Source organism: Sus scrofa, chromosome 1 (assembly GCF_054392235.1).
Source record: "Sus scrofa isolate SSC_HxYL_T2T_F1_AM1 chromosome 1, Sscrofa_HxYL_maternal_Yorkshire_Landrace_v2.0, whole genome shotgun sequence".
Taxonomy (NCBI): domain Eukaryota; kingdom Metazoa; phylum Chordata; class Mammalia; order Artiodactyla; family Suidae; genus Sus; species Sus scrofa.
Window position 1 is genome coordinate 77,292,970 of NC_139383.1, and position 11,196 is coordinate 77,304,165.

At 40.5% G+C, this 11,196-nt stretch overlaps 1 protein-coding gene across 1 annotated transcript in view; it reads left to right on the forward strand.

Annotated features, from left to right (window-relative positions):
- Positions 1–8,708, forward strand: part of SLC16A10 (solute carrier family 16 member 10) — a 133,668-nt gene extending 124,960 nt beyond the window's left edge. The window contains 3 exon segments of the mRNA XM_021091212.2: positions 2,200–2,428; positions 8,184–8,407; positions 8,409–8,708. Of these exon segments, the coding sequence (XP_020946871.2) occupies positions 2,200–2,428; positions 8,184–8,407; positions 8,409–8,462 (507 nt within the window). The 3' untranslated portion in view covers positions 8,463–8,708.
- The last annotated feature ends 2,488 nt before the right edge of the window (positions 8,709–11,196 follow it).

An 11,196-nucleotide genomic window follows, 5' to 3' on the forward strand; every position in this document is an offset into this window, starting at 1 on the left:
TGGCTCCGATTTGTCCCATAGCCTGGGAACTTCTATGTGTCACAAGTACAGTCCTTAAAAAAAAAAAAAACTTTGAGATCTATCTTCCTATGTAAGCTTCTCTTCTGATTGAAGTGGAAAGAACTGCTAAGTGTTCCCCAGTTTTTTTTGGGGGGGGTCGTTTTGTTCCTTTTTTGTTGTTGTTCATTTGAGCATTTTATGTTTTTCTGAAGATACTTTGGGATAGAGGTTTACCAAACATAAGCATTTCCAAAATGGTATCCAAATATTTAGCAACTCCCTGGCCTGAATAAGGAAATGATTATTCTCACTGAGGCTGTGGCACTGGGGCCAGTTCCTCCTCCAGCAGAAACAGTGGGGCAAGCCGAACAGACTCCCTGTGAAGCATTTGCAATGGATGGGTGTGCTTTAGAAGAAGCCAACCACTTGGCTGTGGCCTCAACACTTCCCTTTAGTGTGATGGACCGGCCTGCAGGCCTCTGCTGCCAGCTACTGGGTTCCTAGCCAGAAGCCCCGAAAATCTGGAAACTTTATATTGAATATATTTATAGGAGCAACACTTGATTCTAACTGTGGCCCGTTGTGCGTCTGCCTCTGAAAGTGCCTTCTGCTTATTCAGGTGCAGCTCATTTATCCTCTGCAGCCGTATGTTTTCCTGAGCAAAATACCCACTGACATTTCTCCAAAAACACTCTCTTTATGACAGAAATGGGAAAGGTAATAGGAAAAAAATATTTTTTTTTCATTCTTGGATACATAAACTAATTCAAGCAGGAGGTTATTCCTGTAGAGCCTATAACATTGACAAAAGATGTCTCCTTGTATGGATGTTTTTAAGAAACAAAAGCAAGCAAGACTTCACCAGTCTATGCCAATGTCAGTGGCAGAGCCTAGAAGAGAATTAGGAACCTTTGAATCCCTTCTTTAAATCTAACCAGAGCTACTGTGTTCGGAGGAAAAAGATTGTATGTAATACCAAATTTATTCACCTTTCAAACTGGGGCCCAGTATCTATAGATGAGCAGGTATTTGGGGGAGTGGGGAGCCCCTCTGTGCAATGTGCCAGTAAGCCTGTGCTCCGTGTGGCTGGAGGGTCCCTGTGTGGGAAACAGGCATGTCCTCGCCGGCTTGGCCCCCACACCTCCCAATGTATCTACATCCCAGATAATCTCACCTGCTGGGAAAAAGCAGCCTTTCTCACTGTTACAGCTACAAATAAGGTAAAAATGGCCAGCTATTTTCTGAGAAATGCTAAAGAATAAATGTGTAAATTTCTATAAATACAATTCTTAAGGGAAAAACAAGAAATTTTGCTTTTAAATAACTAACAATAATGATTGTTTTAAAAATTTAACAGGTTTTTTTTTTGTTTTTTTTTTTTTTTAATTTTCTTTAGGGCTGCACCCATGGAATATGGAACTTCTCAGACTAGGGGTCTAATCGGAGCTGCAGCTGCCAGCCTGCACCACAGCCACAGCATCTCGGGATCCTAGCCGCATCTGCGACCTACATCACTGCTGACGGCAACGCCGGATCCTTTAACTCACTGAGCGAGGCCAGAGATTGAACCTACAGCCTCATGGCTACTAGTCAGGTTGGTTTCCACTGCACCACCATGGAAACTCCTAAATATCTAAAACTTATACCACCGTATTCCCCAAACTGGAAGCTCTGTTATGTGAAGGACAAATCTGGGTGGCATATTTTCATTGTGCAAAGGACTAGTAATGATAAGTGCATACAGTTTCAGAGGTAAAAGTTTTAAATCAAATGTTTTAAAAAATAAATAAATAAATCATATATTTGATGAGTGCATTTGAGCTGATTTCAAAGAGCTGTTAATCAAAGAGCAAATACTTATTGAGCACTGACAAGGTACAAGATCCTTAAGCCTTATACTGTAGTCCCAAGATGACTTTTGTACACATTCTGACCTCAAAGAGCTTACGGCCTAGAAAGTATATACAAAGTATATAGAAATAGACTTTCCTCTTGTTCCTTAATGCAAATACTGACGAAGTGCTAAGAAAGTCACAGGAGATGATTATGGGAGTTGATTATGCATATAAAATCAGAGTGAACTGGGTGGGGGAGGTGACTAACCGGTAACCACTTAAAAGTCCTAAGCATGTCACTCAGTAATCCTGACACTGCTCCCTTTTCCAGAGAGCTGAGGTGACATTTTGGTGTCTGTCCTAGGTCCTCTCCTTTTTTTTCATTGGTCTGATGTCCATGATGATTCCGCTGTGCAGCATCTTTGGGGCCCTCATTGCTGTCTGTCTCATCATGGGTCTCTTCGATGGATGCTTCATTTCCATTATGGCGCCCATTGCCTTCGAGTTAGTTGGTGCCCAGGATGTCTCCCAAGCCATTGGATTTCTGCTCGGATTCATGTCTATACCCATGACTGTGGGCCCACCCATTGCAGGTAAATTATATTAAATTACAGCATTTTCTCCCGTAGGTCTCACTTATATGTTAAATATATTACAGTGTATTGGTTACTCGTCTCTTGCTTTTGTATATGCCATATCTATAACATAGTAAGACTAGCTGTAGATGGCACATTGGAAAACTTTGCTGAGGAGCCCTTCTTATCCTTATTGGTAAAATACGCAACAAAATATGGAGCAGTTTGCTTCTGTACTTTAGTTTTCATAGTTCCTGTATATACTTAGTATGTCTTTTCAAGGAATAGGAATCCTTTTTTAGAAGAGGTGAAGATTCTTTCTGAAAGGTTTTTAAATGTGTATGCTTTGTGTAAGAGATCATATCCCTCTGAGAAATAATGAAAAATAAGGGTAGGAACCACCCAAATATCCATCAGCAGATAAATGGATAAACAAAATATCCATACAATGGAGTATTAATCAGCTATAAAAAGGAATCAAGTACTGTACTAATACATGCTACCAGGTAGATGCACTTCAGATATTATGCTAAGTCAAATAAGTCAAATACAAAAGGTCACATAAATGGACTCATATTCAGAATAGGTAAATCCAAAGAGACAGAGAACAGACTGATGGTTGCCAGTAAGGTGGAGGGAAGGGGGATTAGGGAGTAACTGCATAATATGTATAGAATTTCCTTCTGGTGTGATAAAAATATTTTGGAACTAAATCGAGGTGGTAGTTGTACAACACTGTGAATATGCAAAATGCCACTAAAATGGTGAATTTTATGTTACGTGAATTTCAGCTTTAAAAATCTTCTGAATGAGGGAGTTCCCGTCGTGGCGCAGTGGTTAACGAATCCGACTAGGAACCATGAGGTTGCGGGTTCGGTCCCTGCCCTTACTCAGTGGGTTAACGATCCGGCGTTGCCGTGAGCTGTGGTGTAGGTTGCAGACGAGGCTCGGATCCTGCGTTGCTGTGGCTCTGGTGTAGGCTGGAAGCTACAGCTCCGATTCGACCCCTAGCATGGTAACCTCCATATGCCGCGGGAGCGGCCCAAGAAATAGCAAAAAGACAAAAATAAATAAATAAATAAATAAATAAAAAATAAATTAAAAAAAAATAAACATCTTCTGAATGAGGAGAGTTCCCATTGTGGCACAGTGGAAACGAATCTGACTAGGAACCATGAGGTTGAGGGTTTGATCCCTGGCCTCACTCAGTGGGTTAAGGATCTGGCATTGCTGTGGCTGTGGTGTAGGCTGGCAGCTGTAGCTCTGATTGGACCCCTAGCCTGGGAATGTCCATATGCCATGGGTGCAGCCCAACAAAGCAAAAAAAAAAAAAAAAAAATCCTCTGAACGATAGTACAAAGATGTTTCATGTTCAGTATTAATTGGGTACCAGTGTAAATTATCGTAAGATTTGATAAAATTATAAAATTTAAATGTATGTACTATTATCTGTGTCTGGTATGTGAGAGGCTCAGTGAAAGTTCAGTTCAGTTCATTCTCACATTCAGAATCACACACATCTGCAACTTTGCCAGTTGGGAACCTAGTTATGAATCAAGCAAGCAGAGCCATGACTAAGCAGACCAAATAAAACCTAAGGTCTTTTTTTTTCCCCCTCCTTTTTTGGCCTTTTCTAGGGCCACACTCATGGCATATGGAGGTTCCCAGGCTAGGGGTCGAATCGGAGCTGTAGCCGCCGACCTACACCACAGCCACAGCGACTTGGGATCCGAGCCACGTCTGCAACCTACATCACAGCTCACGGCAACACCAGATTCTTAACCCACTGAGCAAGGCCAGGGATCGAACCCGAAACCTCATAGTTCCTAGTCGGATTCGTTAACCACTGAGCCACGACGGGAACTCCACCTTAAGTTCTAAAGATGATAGTCTCCGTGTAGAACCATCCAGTTTTCCACCTCTCCCCCCTGTCACATATTACCTACAGTATTTTTGCATCTAACTTGCTTAGTTTGTCAAGGTTTCCAAGTCTCCAGCAGATTACAAGCAGCACTTCATAGGAACGGTGTTTGCTTCTAGAAGTGAATCTGACAGACAGACCAAGAATAAAAGAGGAATTTTTCATGTTTTGGGTTCCAATTTTTTTTTTTTTTTTTTACTTTAGACCAGTCTTTATTTTTTTATTATTATTTTTTTGACCTGGAGTATTTCTATTTTTATTTTTTTACAGAATAAAATACATACATTTACACACAGTTACATTCACACAGATTATTATATCGTGGATCTTAAGAAACAGATTAAGTGACTCCCACTGGAGAAGTGGAATGGAAAATATGCTGAGACAAATAGGAAATTTATTCTATACTTTATCCCAATTTTATGGCTTTCATCTTTGCTACTTAGTTTTATCTATTACATTTCAATTTTTCTTTAAAAATTAGCATTATATTAAATTGTTATATTATGCAACTAAAATTTATAAAGAAGAAAGCCTTATATGCCATTAAATATTTTATATAGCATAGTAAAAAGAATAAGCTGGTAACTGGTAAGCATAACAAAAATAATACACCCTCTGAAAATAAGTAAAATATACAATGCATAAGTTGGTTAAAAAACAGTGTAACTATATAAATGTGTCCTCACAATTTGTTCCATCTCATTGATTCTTCAATAAAGACATTACACCATTCTAGGTGATGTGATAAACAAGACATTATAGACTTTACATTGTACCATGGAGAGAAATGGTTATTAATAATACAATTATAGAACTGTATTATTTAATTGTACAGTGGCATTATTTAATTATAATTATCATAAGTTCTTTGATGGAGAGGAAATCAGAATCAGATCTAAGAAGACTTCAGCATTCCAAGAATGATGTCAAATGACCCCCTTCATGGTGGATTATGCACTTACTTACTATGAGATATATTTCTTCTCCAGAGATTCCTTGTTTGTGTATCAATTGTAGATTTTTGGCTTGCAGTTATTCTGAAGTTTTGATGTAAGAGTCTATATGTATATGAGATTGTTTTAAGTTGTTGTTCTCTTAATTGCAGGTTCATCTATAGTGTCCTGCATTTGTACCACCTCTTCTCATGATTTCTGGTTTTGATGGTATAACTCTGCATAGATGATTTCGTATCTTTACTGTATATATACCTTTACTGGTGAGCCTTGTCATTTGTGGAATTTTTGTTTCCTGTTGCTGATCTTTTCTTTCCTGCCTAGAGACGTTCCTTTAGTATTTGTTGTAAGGCTGGTTTAGTGTTGCTGAATTCTCTCAGCTTTTGCTTATCTGAGAAGGTTTTTATTTCTCCTTCAAATCTGAATGAGAGCCTTGCTGGGTAAAGTATTCTTGGTTGGAGGTTTTTTCCTTTCATCACGTTAAGTATATCATGCCACTCCCTTCTGGCCTGCAGAGTTTCTGCTGAAAAATCTTTCAATAACCTTATTGGGGTTCCCTTGTATGTTACTTGTTTCTTTTCCCTAGCTGCTTTCGAGATTTTCTCTTTGTCTTTAATTTTGGTCAGCTGGATTATTATGTGTCTCGGTGTGTTCCTCCTTGGGTTTATTTTATATGGTACTCATTGTGCCTCCTGGATTTGAGTGAGTGGTTCCTTTCCCATGTTAGGGAAGTTTTTGGCTATTATCTCTTGGAATATTTTTTTCTGTCCCCTTCTCTCTCTCTCCTCCTTCTGGCACCCCTATAATAAGGATGTTGGTGCGTTTAACATTGTCCCAGAGTTCCCTGAGACTCTCTTCATTTTTTTTTCAATCTTTTTTCTCTTTTCTGTTCTGCATCCATAATTTCTTCTAATCTGTCCTCCACCTCGCTTATTCATTCTTCTGCCTCCTGTATTCTGCTGTTAGCTGCTTGTAGTGAGTTTTTTATTTCAGTTACTGTATTTTGCATCTCTTCTTATGCTTTATATCTTGTATCTCTTTGGTTAGTGTTTCCTATAAGTTATCCATCTTTGCCTCCAGTTTATTTCCAATGTCTTGCATCATCTTCAGCATCAACAGTCTAAAGTCTTTTTCCTGGAGGTTGAGAATCTCCTCATCGCTTAGCTGATTTTCTGGGGTTTTTCCTTTCTCCCTCATCTGAGTTATAGTTCTCTGTCTTTTCATTTTTATAGGTTTTTGATGTGGTGACCTTTTTACAGATAATAGAGTTGTAGCCTCTCTTACTTCTGGTGTCTGCCCCCCTTGTGGCTGAAGTCTGTATGGGGGGCTTGCTGTAGGCTTCCTGATGGGAGGGGCTGATGCCTGCCCACTGGTAGGTGAAGCCAATTCTAATCCCTCTGGTGGGTGGGGCTTAGTCTGTGGATGAGATTAGAGGCTGCTGTGTGCCTGAGGGGTCTTTAAGTAGCCTGTTTACTGAGGGGCGGGGCTGTGATCCCACCTGGGTTGTTGTTTGCCCTGGGGCTTCTCAGCACTGACTGACAGGTGGGGCCAGATTTTCCCAAAATGGCCACCTCCAGAGAAAGGCAACTGCTGAATATTCCCAAGAGCTTTGCCTTCAATGTCCTTCCCTCACAACAAGCCACATTCACCCCTGTTTTCCCATGATATCCTCCAAGAACTGCAGTCAGGTTTGACCTAGGTTCCTGTGGAGACCTCACTCTGCCCTGGGACCTAGTGCACGTGAAAGTCTGTGTGCGCCTTTTAAGAATGGGGTCTCTGTTTCCCCCAGTCCTGTGGAGCTCCTGCGCACAAGCCCCACTGGCCTTCAATGCCAGATGCTCCAGGGGCTCTTTCTCCCAGTGACAGATCCCAGCATGTGAGGGTTTGATGTGGGGCTCAGAACTCTCACTCCTGCAGGTGAGTCTCTGTGAGCCAGTTAGTTTTCAGTCTGTGGAGCTTCCCACCCGGGAGGTATGGGGTTGTTTATATCACGAAATCACCCCTCCTACCTCTTGATGTGGCCTCCTCTTTTTCTTCTGGAGTAGGGCATGGGTTTCCGGTCCATTTGAGTGAAGAGTGCTCAGTCTTTAGTTGTGAATTTTGTTGTTTTTAGGAGAGAAGTTGAGCTCCAGTCCTTCTATTCTGCCATCTTAATCCCGTCTCTGGGTTCCAATTTGAAATAGTTTCATATTTTTTCATAAACAGGCCCAAGAAAGATTTGAAATGTAGACCTTCTGAAGTCTGAGAAAAGTTTGAGCTTGGTGGTCCCGTCCACCTTCAGCTGAAGTAGAGCCTTTGGCCATGTGTCAGAATAGCTCAGGTGGCCTCTGAAGGGTTCTGAGAAAGCCAAAGTTTGGTTGCAAATATTTTTTCCATGTAATATCTTAGGAGGAAAACCCAGAGGCCTGTCAGAGACTTAGAACAAGATGAAAGAAATGACATCATTTTCTTCCTCATATCAAGAAAAGGTTTATATTTCAGACCCATTTCCTTAAAAATGTCTGCTGAGGAGTTCCCATCGTGGCTCAGTGGTTAACAAATCCGACTAGGAACCATGAGGTTTTGGGTTCGATCCCTGGCCTTGCTTAGTGGGTTAAGGATCCAGCATTGCTGGGAGCTGTGGTGTAGGTCGCAGATGGGACTTGGATCCAATGTGGCCGTGGCTGTGGTGTAGGTCGGCGGCTACAGCTCTGATTCGACCCCAGCCTGGGAACCTCCATATGCCTTGGGAGTGGCCCAAGAAATGGCAAAAAAAAAAAAAAAGTCTGCTGAGATATTTGAACTAGTCCTGCTGAGATGAAGTTACTAGGTTGCCGTGAGGCCATCGGTGTGACTAATGAGAGAACCCTAAGGGCCATACTTGTTCTCTCTTGGTGACAGTTTTTTCCCTTCCCAGGGTTACTCCGTGACAAGTTGGGCTCCTATGATGTGGCATTCTACCTCGCTGGGATCCCTCCCATTATTGGAGGTGTTGTCCTTTGTTTCATCCCTTGGCTCCATATTAAGAAGCAAAGAGAGATCAGTAAAACCGCTGGAGAAGAAAAGATGGAGAAAATGTTGGAGAACCAGAATTCTCTGCTGTCAAGCTCATCTGGAATCTTTAAGAAAGAATCTGACTCTGTTATTTAATGTCTTATATACCTCCACCAGACTGGACTTGCTTTCAGAAGTTTAAGCAAGTTTTCCTTTTATATGAATGGCAAATTTCTTATTTTTTTAATCACATCCTAGGAATAGCACAATAATTGGGAACTGGAACCCTTATTTACTACAAGAACCATTTTCTGCTACTGAATAGCTGTCCCATATTTCCGTGAGTCTGAGGGCAGAGACTCAGTTTTCATGGACAAGAAAACACGTCTCAAAGTCAAATATTGCAAGAATATGAAGCTATCTCAGTAAAAGCAACTTTGGAAACTGTGAACGCTATTTAGCTTGTACAAATATTTAAAAATACCTCAAGCTATATTGAAAGGGTTGTGATTCGATTAGGGCTGGGTATATTGTTTGTTATCTCACATGGTGTTTTTATTTTTGGTGTTTGTTTTAATTTCTTCTGCTATTTGGAAACTTCTTAAGCTTGGATTCTAGATAATAGCAGATCTACTTCCGTCTCAAGTCTATGTTAAAATAAGCTATGGAATTATTAAGTTATTCCATCTTGCTCCAGTGTCAAGAGACCTTCCTGGAGCAGGTGCTAACAGTATATTCAGAATCAGTATGTGCAGATGAACAGGATCCTGCTCTTAAGGGCAGATCAGGTCAGAAACCAGACATTTCTCCCATTGACAATTTTTCCCCTTCAGGTTTGCAGTGTGTTCTATTCAAGTAACCAGAAACACCCCAAATTTCTGAATTTGTTTAAATTATAACAATAAAGTAAAACAGAATAATTAAAAGATAGTCTGGCAATTTTAACTTAGATTTTTTCTGACTTCTGAATTCGTTGCGCTAGGACCTGATATTTAAACAAAGTCTTGGGAGTTCCTGTCATGGCTCAGTGGTTATTGAATCTGAGTAGGAACCATGAGGTTGTGGGTTTGATCTCTGGCCTTGCTCAGTGGGTTAAGGATCTGGCGTTGCCATGAGCTGTGGTGTAGGTCGCAGAAGTGGCTCAGATCCTGAGTTGCTGTGGCTCTGGCGTAGGCTGGTGGCTACAGCTCCAATTTGACCCCTAGCCTGGGAACCTCCATATGCTGAGGGAGCGGCCCTAGAAAAGGCAAAAAGACAATAAATAAACAAACAAACAAAGTCTTACCAAACATGTTACCAAGTTGCAGTTTTAGGCACAAATGGGAAAAAGAAAAAACCATCTCTGAAGAAAATATCTATTTCTGACGAGATCAGGCACATTCATGGTGATGGCTCTAGATGAAAACATCAATTTCTGAAAGAATTACTCTAATTGGTTTATGAAAATAATGGGTTTTAAAAGGTTAAAAGCATGTATAAAGCTAAACAATTCCTGCATTTCCAAAACTTCATGGCAAAAGCTTACACTTGTATGTATTTATCCTAGTGTGTCCCCCGCCACTAACATTCCCTGTATTTTTTCCTATTTATGCAAAGACAAATGTACAAAAGCTCTTAGAGTTTTAAGATTTAATTAAAACTGAAGTCATGCCATGATCCATACTCATCTAAAAAACAAAATGAACATTTCCCTTATCCCTCAAATTATATTCTAGTACATTTTTGTTTCTTATTTAGGCCTTTAAAAGTTAATAATATGCAAAGCTGGAGTTCCTGTCATGGCTCAGTGGTTAGCGAACCCGACTAGCATCCATGAGGACATGGGGTCGATCCCTGGCCTCGCCCAGTGGCTTAAGGATCCGGCATTGCCTTGAGCTGTGGTGTAGGTCACAGATGAGGCTGTGACTGTGGCATAGGCTGGTGACTTCAGCTCTGTTTAGACCCCTAGCCTGGGAACCTCCATGTGCTGTGGGTGCAGCCCTAAAAAGAAAAAAAGACCATATATATATACATACATATATGTATGTATATATATATGCAAAGCATATTTAAACCCTAAATATAGATGTATAACAAATCTTCCTCAAATGTAGCTTGTTTACCTCGGAAAAATGTTGTCTTTTTCTAAATTCTCTGTACAAGAGCGAGAGAGAACTGTAACCTGTTGTCTCCCTGCTTTTCATTTCAGCTTTGATCCTTTGTGAAAAGCAGGGTCCTTCCATTTCTTGTCTCTAGCTGAGGACAGAGATGCCTGGAAAGCAGATGGATTCCTAGCTGTTGATGGGGGAGGGGGAAAGCAGAGGGAGAGGGAAACGAGGCTGTTAAACAACAGCCAGAAAACCTAGAACTTTTCCTTTCAGCATTAGCTTTGCTATCTACAACTTCAAAGGTTCAAAATATAAATGCTAAATGTGGAATTTATTTGTAATAGGCATTTCCACCCCCACCCCAATGGCAGGAGGAAGTTCCCGGGCCAGGAACAGAACCTGCGCCACAGCAGTGATAATGCTGCTACTAGGCCACCAGGGAACTCATTAAATAATTCTGATGGTGAAGACATTCAGCAACCTATTCTGCCATATACACAGGTGCAACTTATTACTTCCACATTTCATATTCAGGGGACTTGGATAATGTAGTTTTTTTTTTTTTAAAGTTCTGTTGCATTAAAAAAGAAATACATTTGATCATACTGCCTTTTCATGTTCTTATTTTAAGCTTCTACAAAATGATTTAGAAATGATAATGTGATATCAGGTTCTTCATTTATTCGTGCCCAGTTATACAAAACATTATTTCCTCATTATTATTAGTGCTTTTGCGATTAGCACGAATATACAATTAAGAGCAATTATCAAACCTGCTATTATATTTTCTTCTACAGTTTCAGCACAAACTTCTCACTCTCCACCCCCCCCCCCCAATTTTACAGAGGA